The sequence below is a fragment of the Trachurus japonicus genome, chromosome 5 (assembly GCF_045865225.1).
Source record: "Trachurus japonicus isolate A0001 chromosome 5, Traja_1.0".
Lineage (NCBI taxonomy): Eukaryota > Metazoa > Chordata > Actinopteri > Carangiformes > Carangidae > Trachurus > Trachurus japonicus.
The window spans coordinates 5,855,846-5,869,031 of record NC_140911.1 but is presented as its reverse complement, the minus strand read 5'-3'; the positions used below and the strand labels follow the sequence as shown (position 1 = coordinate 5,869,031).

Sequence of the window (13,186 nt, the reverse complement as noted above, 5' to 3'; positions counted from 1 at the left end):
CCTCAGGGCCTAAAGGCACGATAAGCAAAGTCTAAGGTTACAACCTGGGCTGTTTTTCTAATATGAGTTAAATGGAACCGACTGGTCTCAACATCGGTGACATTTTCAGTTTGAGTTGTAGTGAATGAAATGAAAACTTTGGTGTCGGATCTTTTAGATTTAAAGTCTTTGTCTTTGTCTCTTCTCCTCGTTGTTGCAGAAAACGACATTTTCAAGATTCTGTGATGTTTTAGTTTATAAAACGACTTCAGTCCTAACATGACCTAACAGTCTTTAATCTTGTGTTTAAGGCAAAAAGATAATCTGATATTTAGATTAATATTTGACTTTGGGAGAAAAAAAAAACATTTTATCCACCTGTGTAGGTTTGTGTTTCTGTTTGATCTGTTTCTTATAACAATATCAGACAAAACTGTATGGAGATACATTTGTGTCTTTATTATTCAATCAATTTGATATTATTCAATCAATTTGACTGAATAATAAAGACACAAATGTATCTCCATAAAAAACTGAACTTTCTTATCATCCCTTTAAAACAAATTAATCTCCACTGAAGAACCTGGAACAATATTGAAACAAAACCGAACAGAGGTTCAACATTAACACCATTTATTTCAAAGGGAACCTCCCCCCCAAATTATGTTTTCTGAATATCTGTCTGTAAAACTCAGGAGGACATTTTTTTAAAATCTACAAGAAAAGAAATAAGAAAAAAAAAAAATCTTCAACCTTTTAGCTTTTGTGTCATTCATACTATATACACAAATTAATCTGTCTTTTCTTTATGCCACTTATTATAGGGAAAAGTGCTTAACAGTGGTTCTTTGGTTTTTACACAGAACCACACTGGTGTAAAAAATAAGATGAAACCAAATATTATTAAAAGTCTTTTCTGTACTTTTAGACCAAATGTGTAAAATTTAGTTCACGACAGAACCAAGGAATGAATAAAATGTCAGTTTAAAGCACTGAATAGCTGAGTTGTTTTTGTTTTAACCTGCAGAGAGAGACTTCTGCTCTTTAAATTAAAATATCTGTTGTGATGAACAGGCAGGAGACGTTTGGATCCATTAGTCGTTTTGTGTGTGTGCAGCATAGAAAAGTCGATGGGCTCAGGTCAGCTGACAATTACTACTGTTGGTTTTTTTCAGAGTTTTTGGATCGTAAGTGCAGACACAGAGAAATCAGACTCAGATCAAACATCTCTGTTGTTTTTAACACGTTCAACAATAGACTGAATCATGAGTTTTGATGTCGTTCTTTTTTTTTGTTCTCTGGACATTAACTCAAAGGGATAGTTCAACATTTTGGCAAATTGGCTCATTGCCATAATCCCTATAGTCATAGCAGTAGGTTCGTTACCTTTAATTGTCGGTGCAAGCTATTTTTAGAACGGTGGAGCAGAGCCGTGAGCTGCTCAGAGCTACGCTACGGAGGCTAATGGGATTTCTTGGTTTCCCTCATCAAACTCATCAAATACACAATCCAACAACTCCAAAACGCTCTGGTGGACAAGTTGTGACCTGCACATTCACCACGCTATGAGATAATAACACAACGTTACCAGACAGAGTTGTTTTAGAGGTAAGTGCAGAGACTGCTGCTGAAAAACTGTCCCTGAAGGCAACGCGCATCAGCGGTTTTGCATGAATTTAACTCTTTCTGTCTGGTAACATTGTGTTATTATCTCATAGCGTGGTGAATGTGAAGGTCACAACTTGTGCACCAGAGCGTTGTGGAGTTGTTGGATTGTGTATTTGATGAGTTTGATGAGGGAAACCAAGAAATCCCATTAGCCTCCGTAGCGTAGCTCTGAGCAGCTCGCGGCTCTGCTCCGCCGTTCTAAAAGTAGCTTGCACTGACAATTAAAGGTAACGAACCTACTGCTATGACTATAGGGATTATGGCAATGGGCCAATTTGCCAAAATGTTGAACTATCCCTTTAAACCTTTGTGCACAAACTGTACCAGGACAACATATTTATAATAGAACTGACAAGAGGTGATGATTGTGAACACTTGCCTCAGTCTCACGTCACAGCAGATTCCTGTGACTCTGTGAAACTGAGATGAGAAATATTTGAAGACAAAAACAAAAACAAAAAAAGAAATAAAACATCTTTTCTTTCTTTTTTTTTGGATGTAACCAGCGAGGACGGCCTCTGACTGTACACTGCACTCACTCATGTCATAGCAGCATGTGCCCAAACGCCATGCACACGTTTAGTCTTTGATAAAGTAGCAGAATTGGTGGGTTTTTTTTGTTTTTTTTAACAACACTTGAGTACAAATCAACCATATTATCTGAAACAGGATGAAACAGATGTTTGTGCAAAGCCAGAAGCCAGAGAGACACCGAGCTGTGTCTGTTGTGTTTTTGTTTTGTTTTGTTTTGTTTTTTTAACATTGATCGCTGTCAGGACGTGACGCTGCAGCTTGTGTACTTCAGTCTGGTCAACAAGGTGTGATCAGGGTGAAGAAAGGCACAATACAATGAGATAACGTTAAAATTATGTTAAAAAAAAAAGAAATATCGAGCATCGAAGGATTTGTAGTGTCGGTTTGCAGTTTTAACGGGTCGATGAAGGAAACGAAACCTGTAGAGACTCTGACCTCATCAGTCGGCTCTAAAGAGTGTGGCAGTGATACTCGTCGTACTCCTTTTTCCTTAGTGAGAGAAAAAAAAAAACAAACACTCGGTCTTGTTTTTTTTTTTTTTCTCACTACGTTTTGAGAGAAATGTGCAGGTCATTAATGTATTCTACAAAATAGTTTAATATAATCATAGTATTCTGGCAGGTATCAGTGCAACAAAAGCAGTCATAGAAAAAAGGAAAACAAACATTTCATACAGAGCCCCCCCCCCTCCCCCACTCAGCATTCACACTAATAATAATAATAATAATAATAATAATAATAATAATAATAATAAAGGCCTTCATCATGTTTCACTTACTTATTCAATGTACTTCCCCAAAAAACAAAAACAAAAGAAAAGAAAAGAAACACAGGGTCTCATGTTTTCATCACATCACATTCACTCAAACCTGTCAACCACCAAACACAAACAACCCCCCCCCCCGAACCCCCTTTTTTTTAAAAACGAAAGTGCATTTTCTAATTCACGGACAACTCCTAAAACACATCTATTCAACTTGGACCTGGTTTCTGAGTTTGGTCTGCACGTCTCGTCGCGTTTTGAAGAAAGCGATCGATTGCACCTAGTCAACTCTGACTTTATCATCATCAGGGAAAAAAAGCTTTTAGAACAACAAGGCATCAAAACTACAGATTCCACTGGAGGCGAGTCGTCATTCTTCACATTAGTTATCTATTCTTTTTTTCTTTGTTTTGTTTTGTGTTTTTTTGTTTGTTTTTTTTTGTTAAAGTGCACAAGTTTTTTTTCATGTTGTGGATTTAAAGTCAAGAATTGTCGACTATATAAATAATTTGTGCATCAGGTTTTGAACCCTGAATGTTTATATTTTGGAGCAAGGCACATCTGTGGATGAAAAAGTGTTTTGGCTCTTCGTCTACATCAGAACAGATTTATTCAAAGTGCATTTTTTTTAAATAGATTTGTTGTTCCAAGTGCAATAAAAAAATAAAAATAAAAATAATATTAATAATAAGGATTACTGTTGTACCTCTTTGAAAGTATTCGTCTCGGGCTCTAACGTCGTCTCCCGTGTGCAGACCAAACCCGTCCAAGGTCCTTGTCTCAGTGTAAAAATAGCTATATTTTCTTTCTTTCTTTCTTTCTTTTACCGCCAACGTTTCAGTCGAGGATGTGCTCGCCGCGGACGATGTGCGAGGAGAACTCGTAGCGGTCCTGGCTCCGGTGGCCGCAGATGTTGCACTCGAAGGGCTGACGGAAACCGTGGCAACCCATGTGGATGGTAAACATGACGTGGTCCAGGAAGAGCACGCGGCAGTGCTCGCAGCGGAACGAGCGCACGGCGCGGCCCTCGCCGTCCACCACGCGGAACGCCTCCCTGGAGGTGGAGGAGGGCGCGGTGGGCGAGCTGGGCGTGGGCGCGAGGCCGGCGGCGGCGTTGGGGGGAGGAGGAGGAGGAGGAGGAGGCGCCGAGTGGTGGTGATGGTGGTGGAGGAGGTGATGGTGGTGGCCGTCCTCTCTGTCCACCTCCCGGTCTTTGGCGTGGGCGGGGCTGTGGCGGCGGCGGTGGTGTTGTTGTGCGATGGGAGGAGGCACTGGGTTGTTGTTGTTGTTGTTGTTGTGGTGGTGGTTGTTGTTGTTGTTGTGGACGAGATGATGGCCGTTGTTGCTGTGCAGGAGGAGGAGGCTCGGCGCCGCGCTGCTGCTGTTGCACGGCTCGTCCGGCATGCTCTCCGTGTCCGTGGAGTCCTGGCAACCGTTGCTGGGCGACGAGGGCGCGGCGTGGCTATGGCTGCGGCCGACGGGAAGGTCTTCGTGACCCTCCGCCGCCTCCCTCGCCACCGCCGTCGCCACGGTTCCCGTCCCCGTCCCCGTGCAGTCCAGCCGCGGGCCCAGCGCGACGGAGGAGCTGTGCAGCGGCCTGAGGTCCGGAAGGTGCAGCGGTCTCAGTGCGTCTGACACCCCGCCGCCGCCGCCGTTACCGGCTACGACGCCCGTGTATTCTCCTCCCAGGCCGGGAAAGTGCGGGGCGTCGTCGTGCTCCCCCGCTGCCGCGTGCATCTCCCCCCCGTCTCGGTCCAAACCGGCGCTGCTGAACTCGTAAGGTGCGTCTCCGAGGTTGAGGCGTATGTGCTTTTGTCCTGCAAAACCGAGAGACAAAGTCTGTAGAGCGGAGGAGGTTGCTGCAGCATCTTACAGAAAGGGTCTCTGGATTCGGGATGTCAACGATTATAGGTTTTCTTGGTACAATTATTGTCAGAGAAATAATCACGATATTATCACCATTATTATGCATCAATTCATTATTACTAATTATACATACAAAATATTTTAAGTATCTATTAAATGGATAGTTCAATATTTTGGCAAATTGGCCCATTGCCATAATCCCTATAGTCATAGCAGTAGGTTCGTTACCTTTAATTGTCGGTGCAAGCTATTTTTTAGAACGGCGGAGCAGAGCCGCGAGCTGCTCAGAGCTACGCTACGGAGGCTCATGGGATTTCTTGGTTTCCCTCATCAAACTCATCAAATACACAATCCAACAACTCCAAAACACTCTGGTGGACAAGTTGTGACCTGCACATTCACCACGCTATGAGATAATAACAGAACGTTACCAGACAGAGTCGTTTTAGAGGGAAATTCAGGAAAAAACGCTGATGCGCGTTCCCATCGGGAGCAGTTTTTCATCAAGCAGTCTCTGCATTTGCCTCAAAAACAACTCTGTCTCGTAACGTTCTGTTATTATCGCATCATCTGTGCTTTACCTACATGTTTTTTATTGTGTGTATTGATTGTATGTATCTGTATAATCACGGTATTACGATTATGCATCAATTAATTTTACAACACTGAATGTGTAAAATCAAATATAGACAAAATATAAGTATCTATTAATATAGGACCAATTATTAATCCTTCAGGGGAAGTGTTTAAGATATTACAGTCATTCATTTATTTTTGGTTTATTTTCATCTTTTTTTTTTTTTTAATTACAAATGACACGCTTTCATTTAAAGCAGAAGTAAGCGATCTGGTCGTTTTGGCTAATGCTGCGTTCCAGGCAGGCTTTTGAAACCGTAAGTTACGGCTTCAAGTCACGACTTACGACTTTGTAGCGTTCCAGGCAACCCACAACTCGCGTTTCTCCGACCTGTTTTACCTGTGAAAGTCACTATAACGGCCACTCGTAACTTCCGACCCGTGAACCCGTACCAGATCGAACTGGTACGACCTCACACGTCGGAAAAACACGAGTTACGGGTTGCCTTGAACGCACCATAACTTCTTGTCAGCCGATGGAGTTAGCAGCCCCCACCCTCGTCATGGATCTATTGGTCCTCGTCCCTACGTCACCACATTCACGCGCATCCCTTGGCTGCACACACAGCCCTTCATGCCGTTCTCTCTCCTCATTGGATAAAACTTGTAGGATGCAAGAAAAGTTTTCTCCTCAGCTCAGAGCAGAGGGACTGAGAGACCCGTGTTTCAGTCCAAACACTCTATGTAAGTGATTGCTGTCGGAAGATATAACTATTTAAGACTTATATTAACACAAAAATATTGCTTACTTCTGCTTTAAATTCGTATCAGTTCATTATTATGTTAGGTAAATTGCCATAAATGGAAGTTAACCCAAGTACTGTGCATTTAGCTTTACTTTGTGGTAAATATTAGACATATTTACTCCGTTTTAGCTGCTACTGTTTTGCTGCATGTTTTACAGGCTGACGAGTCTGATCTGCTGATATGTTTCCAATATGATCCTTTTCGGAAAGTGACGGTATTTAGGAATCTTTACGATTAATTAATTGTGGCGTTTAATACCGCGATTGATTGTGAAAACGAGTAATCGTGACATCCCTACTTTGGATCCATAGTGAATAGTTATTTCTATAAAAGTTAAGTGAGTGGAGTCTGGCCCTGAGGCTGTGGGGGAATCAGACGTGTCCAAACCAAATAACTGCTGGTGAGTTACGATAAATCACACAACTAGAATAAAACAAATATATAAATGAATAAATACATAAAATCCTGAGATCTTGTCGTCACATCATCAGGACAAAAAGAACATGAGTCCTGATGCATGTGGAGTCCAAATCAAGCAGCGGCTGCCTCTCTTTAAGTTTCCTTCCTGAACCCGTCCACACTGACATCAAATGCTCACCTACAAATTTTTGTGGTGTGGATCTCTTGCGTTTGGTGATGCTGTTGGCGAGCCGATCGATAAATGCCATCTTGTCTGAGGAGGGCTGCAGTAGAGAGTCTGGTATAAACTCTAGCTCTCTCATCTCCTCTCCTGCACAGAGTAGAAACAAACTGTGATGTTATCTTGGGGAGAGTTTTCTTATCACCCAGACAGCATTTATCTCAAATGTTTAAGTTTGATGCTGTTTTTTCTTTTCTTTTTTTTGTTAGATTTTAAACCAACAGATTCTGTCCATTACTCTCTTTAAGGGAGTAGACTACATTTCTACAGTGGCTGCGTCTTACAATCCCTTCTGCAACACTATAATAATTTCGGTCCTTGTCCCTAATCTGAGAAAATGTTGTTTATGTCACGTTGTCCATGGATGACATAAAAACACACACCTGGGTTCTGTGCACTCGACGGCTGCTGTGACTCCAGACTCTGCAGGTAGCTGTGGCAGCGCTCGCGGTGCTCCTCCAGCGTGCTCTGCTGTTTGTAACTACGGCCGCAGTAACTGCACTTATACGGCTTCCCTACAGTTGGAGACGACACTGGAGACAGAGAAGGAAAACTACATAGCGTTAAAACTGTCTACAACATGTCAACATTAAAAAGGTAGAGTCTGTAAGATTTTCCCAAAAAATACAAAATATGGACTCATACAACAGAAATCCTGTGTGGTAGCAATCACGGAGCACAGGTGAAGTTGGGTGTGTGGCGCTGTGGGCTTGTATAAAAACTACCGCCAAGACAGAGAGCGCGTCGACACGGATACAGTTTTAATGAATCCACATACGTTTTTTATCTTTTCGGTGTTTCGATAACGTTTAAGGAGGCTGTAGGTGCCATGTAGTGTTTTTTGTGTGTCACATCCGGGGAGGAGGCAGGTGGGGTGGTACGTCAGCAGAGTAGTAAAATCAGCTGTTCTTCACCTGTTGATGAATGAATGAACTGAGAGGGTGAGGGGGGAAGGTCCTACTTTGCTTGCCGCTGATTTACACTGTTTTTGGACGTTTTTAGGTTTTTTGTTTCACTGCCTGTGTTTTTAGCTTAATAAACATGTGAATCGATATTCCTCTGGGGCTTAGTTTTTATTATACAGAAGCGCGTCCGGCAAGTAAAGTGTTTCCCTCGCTTAAAAACAGAATAAAATTATTGATTTGATTGTATAACTCATTATTTTTGCATTTAGAGACATCAAGTTTGATTTATACTGAACTAAATATACGTCCAAAGGACCCGAAACAAAGTTTTTGATTTCTCTCAAATTATTAGCCTCTCGGCGACCACTATTGTTCCATCTATAGTCGCCTAACAGAGGCGAAAACGGTACTTCTTTGGAAACGGGTCCCAGAGTAGAAAAAACACTGCCCCAGTGTTTTCGCTCCCAGGTGGCCCAGTATTATTTTAAAATAAGTGTCTACACTGTCGGAAAAAGAGAGAATAAGTCATTAAAAGACGCATTAGAGTAGCAGTAGTAAAAAAAAAAAAGATAAATACCCAATTGCGTGATTATGCAACGATCGAAACGGCAATTAAAAACCCAGCTTTTTTAGAAAACGTCTAACTGCAACAACAACAACAAGAGCATTAATAAAACAAACAAACAAAAGAAAACGCTGCACAACAACTGTGCGATGATCGAAACTGTTGCACGTCGCCACAAGACTCCAGCAGGTCCTGGTCTGCAGTGGAGACACGGTCGAGTGAGAGGACGCATCCTGTAAAAGTTCCTACACCCTCTCCCTTTACCAGGAACTTCTGCACCTTATGATGTCATACCCCCCACTTCTCTAACCTGTAACCTGAGCCACACCACTACACGTATACAGTCTATGGACGTAACGTAACAACAAAGAAAAGAAAAGAAAACACAGTCTGAGCTGTTGAGCCCAAGAGGAGGCGCCTAGTTTGAACGTTGTGTTTACAAACTGCAATGAACAGACCTTACAGACTCGACCTTTAATAAGCTGAATGCGTCGTCTACCTGCGTGAGTGCGGAGGTGGCCGGTGAGTGCATCTCTTCTCCGACAGGCGTAGCTGCAGAAGGGACATTTAAAGGGCTTCTCCCCTGAGTGCAGCTTGATGTGACGGAGCAGATTCCCCTTCTGAGTGAAGGAGGCTCCGCACTGATTACACTGGAACGGACGCTCACCTGGGGAGAGATCGCACCTGTTAACCCAACCTCTCTGTGGTTTCACCGTTATAACAGCAGCTCATTCAGTCTGATTAACGACCAAAGTGAACAAACAAGGTTTCAGCTCTGCATAATCAATATTTTTTCCCTCGTATTTTTTGACCCTAATGTAACTTTGCATCAATACAGAATAAGTACCTCTGTCAATGGCGTATGGCGTAATACCACAAACTGAAAGAGGAAAACACGTTTATACTATTTTAATCAACATTGACCATATAATTCTTTGTCTGTGTAAGCGAACTGATGGAGTCACCTGTATGGCTGCGTTTGTGCACCATGAGAACATTTGGCCCGATGCAGATCATTCCACACACGTCACACTTGAGCTTCCCGTTGGGCAGCCGGGTGGCTCCACTCAGCATGGTTTCAGGATTGCCGAGCTCCCTGAAGCCTCCCACGGCCTCTGACCCCTGCTCCGGACCGCCCTCCTCTACCCGCTCCCCTCTCTCATCCTCAGTGCTGCGACCGGGGTCCTCATCACTGTACAACTCCACTTTAATGGAGTTGGCTACAGATACAGTACAGGAGGAGAAATAAAAGGAGATGAGATTGTTGACAAATGTGCTGCTGGACTTAATTAATTATGTTATTAGTGCAGGGCTGTCTCAGTAAGTCATTCTAAAATGTATATTATTATTAGGATTATTCTGATTCAGATTCAGTTTAATAGTCTTTCTCGTGCATTTGCACACATAAAAAACAAGACAATGTTTCGCCTAAAGGTCCAGTGTGTAAAATGGGGGGAAAATCGTGGCATCCAGCGTTCAGATTCTAGTTTCCAGCGCTCATTCGCTCGCTTTCGCTCCTGTCAGCAAAGTGACAAAAAAACTTGTTTACCACGACTGGGAGTATTTCAGGAGCATGGAGCGATTAGGTGAGGATCTAAACCGTTTTACGATATGTCTGCTGTTTCCTTCCACCTTCTTCTTCCTTGGTTTATTTATGAACGCGAAACTCTTGAAACGCGCTCTCTGGCTGGCTGGATTTACCGCTCGGGCTGCCGTACAAACATGGCGGCGCAGGATGGCGACACACTGTATCACTGTATATATAAAAGAATAATTATAAGGCTACGAAAACAAAACAAATTTTATTTTTATAGCGATGATACACTTATACAAATATATTCATGGGTAGTATATTCAGATTTTGCCAATAAACCTCGCCAAATATTACACACTGGACGTTTAAAAAAATACCTGGAGAATAAATACTATTTACTAATATTAGTTAATAAAATATCATAAATAAATGAGCATATGCTTTGTAAGTAAAAATGGCAGTAAAACGGTTTAAAGAGTCATTTCAGTCTATTTTCCAGAGTTGAGGAGCCTGACTCATTGGGGGAAGAAACTGTTGAGCAGTCTTGTTGTTTAGGAGCGGATGCTGATTATCTTGACTAACAAATCAATCATAAACACTTTTGCATGCCTTTACACAATCTTTGTAAACATTTTAACATGTCCCAGTGAATGAGACATGCAGGTCCATTAGATATTCTTAACTATTAGTCCATTTTGTGGGGATTCACACTTTAATTTCCTCACTGACCGCTGAGCGAGCGAGTAGGAGAGGTCTCCTTGCTGTTTGGGGTGCTCACTGTCGGACCTCCGAGGGCCCCAGTAAACTCTCTTTCCATTGAAGAGTCTCCACTAGCTGCAAACAAACAAACAGAAACATCTGTCATTTGAAACACAAAGCAAACTTTTATGAAGGTGAGAATATTTGTGATTGGACAGACCAAGAGTCCCACCTGATATGTAAGACCGGCCATTGCAGTCATCAACATCCATACTAGTTCAAGCAGAATACTGAAATGACAGTAAGATGGAGGCTCAGATACAACTCAGGTGTCAGTCGTGCACATGGTTCACTCAGTCATACAGAAACATAATCAGACCCAGGGATCCAAACATTTTTTAACTAGGAGCACAGTGGCCCTAACTTAAAATATTAGGAGCACAATCAGAAAATGTAGGGGCGTAAATCGACTTGCAAAGCAAATTTTAACATTTCCTTTTCATTCATGATCCTCACACACATTGACACCTGTAATGACAGATATCAGATTCTTTGAGTCGCCTCTCCCATGTTTTACTAGTGTTAAAAAAAACAGCTAAATTTAGTGGTTGCACATGGGCAAGTAGATGAAAACTTAACTAAAACTGTCTCAAATCTTAGGGGCAAAATGCCCTCATTTAGGCGGCAGTCTGGAGCACTGATACCTGAACAAACCGTTGAAATATCAGACCAAATCACATTACAGGGCTCCAGACTAACTGTTTTTACTCAGAGCACAAACAGAAAATTTAGGGGCACACACAATACTGTAAGTGGACATTTCCTTTTCATTCATGATCCTCACACACACTGGCATGACACCTGTGGTGACAGATACCAGATTCTTTGAGTTGCTACTTCCACATTTCACCAGTGTTAGAAAAAAAAACCCTGCAAATTTACTGGTTGCACACAAGTAGATTAAATTTTTACTTGCACTGTCTCCAATTTTAGGGGCAGTCAGGAGCCCTGCATTATGAAATTAAATTAAATTAGCCTATGTGTTTGATGTATTTTTGATGCTTTTTAAAAATATATATTATTATTAAAAAACTGTTTAAGTTTTAAGTTAGATAAAAACATTTTAAACTTTCAATTATCTCAAAATATAATCGGGAAAAAAATAAATAAATAAAAATAAAACACCAACAATTAGCTTGACTGTTATTAACGTAGCTAACAACCGTTAACTTATCTATGCAATTTCAGTGAGGTCGTGGGTTTTTAATAATTAAGTGTAACATTAGCTCACTAACCATATAAAATATGCTGGAGATTAAAACAACGTGGGTTAAAAACTAACTGTACTGTGCCATTACAAAATAAATACCTTAGCAGCTAAGTTAGCGCCAACTTTAACCTTAGCAGCTACGGATCATCAGCTGTTTGACTCATGACAACACAGACAAAGTGACTTAATGAGGAGCTAATCTAACAACAGGCGAGAAGAGAGTGTGTGTAATAACCCAGATCGTGGTACACACACACATACACACACACACACACACACACGTTTACATAACGGTGGCGTTGAGGCAAAGTTTACGGATCGGCCTCCCTCTATGGTGGTGGCTACTACCGTTAGCTTAACTGCTGCATGTGATGGAAATTACCGTTAGTGTGTCATCCTTGACAGCTCGTTAATAATACAAAAAAAAGCACGACGTAAAGCTACACCGAAGTAATATGTAATATGGTATGGCAGTAACGCGATGTAGATCTCTGAAGTCTCTATGTCGCCTTGTTGAACGGCAGCATAACAAACAAACCAACGTTAGCCTGTGTTGCTTTAGCCACCTAGCTGCTGCTGCCATCGAATGTTTCCTAAGCCGTTGCTATGGCAGCCGCCGCCTCCCACAGTGCTACGGCTAACCAGCGAGCTAGTTAGCTTAGCTTTAGCCTAGCCCCCTGCTCTCCCCTGAAGTAGATAAAAGCTGTGTGAGCTCAACACAGCGGCGGCTGCAGGCCGCGACAGGAGTGGCTTTTTAAAGGTTGTCTGATTTCCCCGGTAACTGTTGCCTTACCTGTCGCTGTCAGGGCCGGTCCTGTGAGATAATTATTCTGTATTTTCATCAGCCCTGGCTTGTTTATGACGGCGGCATCTCCCGGTAGCGTTTACCTCCAGCTCCCAACAGCTTCCGGTGACATGACATCCCGCGGTCGGCCGCCTCGGACTGTCTGTCTGTCTGGCTTTGAGCTGCAGGCAGCAGAGTAACACAGGATGAGCCACACACATGGATCAGTTTTTTTGTTTTTTCATTTTTCCATTTTGCTAAAACACCTGTGATCTGTGTTTTTCTCAAAACTATAAACACAAAACTCAACATTCAAACTACTTTCACCAAAAGGCTGACTGACTCCCTCAATCAAAATAGTACATCAGATTCCTCAACACAATTTAATTAGCCTACTGTTCAAAATCATATGAAACACACATGATTTTGAACACAGTAATATAGAATATCATATGATTTTGAACAGTAATTAAATTGTGTTGAGGCGTTTGATGTATTTGGATTGAGCTGGAGTCAGTCAGCCTTTTTGTGAAAGTAGTTTGTGCTAGTGCACAGAATCCAGCCGGGTGTGTGTTTTATGTCATTAATGGACATGA

At 42.1% G+C, this 13,186-nt stretch overlaps 1 protein-coding gene across 5 annotated transcripts; it reads right to left on the bottom strand.

Annotated features, from left to right (window-relative positions):
• Positions 1–2,754: 2,754 nt before the first annotated feature.
• On the bottom strand, positions 2,755–12,735 carry LOC146986904 (zinc finger protein Eos-like). Of its 5 annotated transcripts, none has more exons than XM_085775766.1 (8): positions 12,600–12,735; positions 10,769–10,826; positions 10,567–10,671; positions 9,269–9,523; positions 8,803–8,970; positions 7,217–7,366; positions 6,792–6,923; positions 2,755–4,761 (listed from the first exon to the last, which is right to left on the bottom strand). In XM_085775766.1, the coding sequence occupies exons 2-8, from the start codon at positions 10,806–10,808 to the stop codon at positions 3,782–3,784; spliced, it is 1,830 nt and encodes a 609-aa protein (XP_085631892.1). In that variant the 5' UTR covers positions 10,809–10,826; positions 12,600–12,735; the 3' UTR covers positions 2,755–3,781. The 5 variants fall into 5 exon arrangements, with proteins under 5 accessions (XP_085631892.1, XP_085631893.1, XP_085631891.1 ...); XM_085775767.1 differs by lacking the exon at positions 12,600–12,735 and adding an exon at positions 12,189–12,408; XM_085775765.1 differs by lacking the exon at positions 10,769–10,826 and having other exon boundaries at positions 12,600–12,732.
• Between the last annotated feature and the right edge of the window lie 451 nt (positions 12,736–13,186).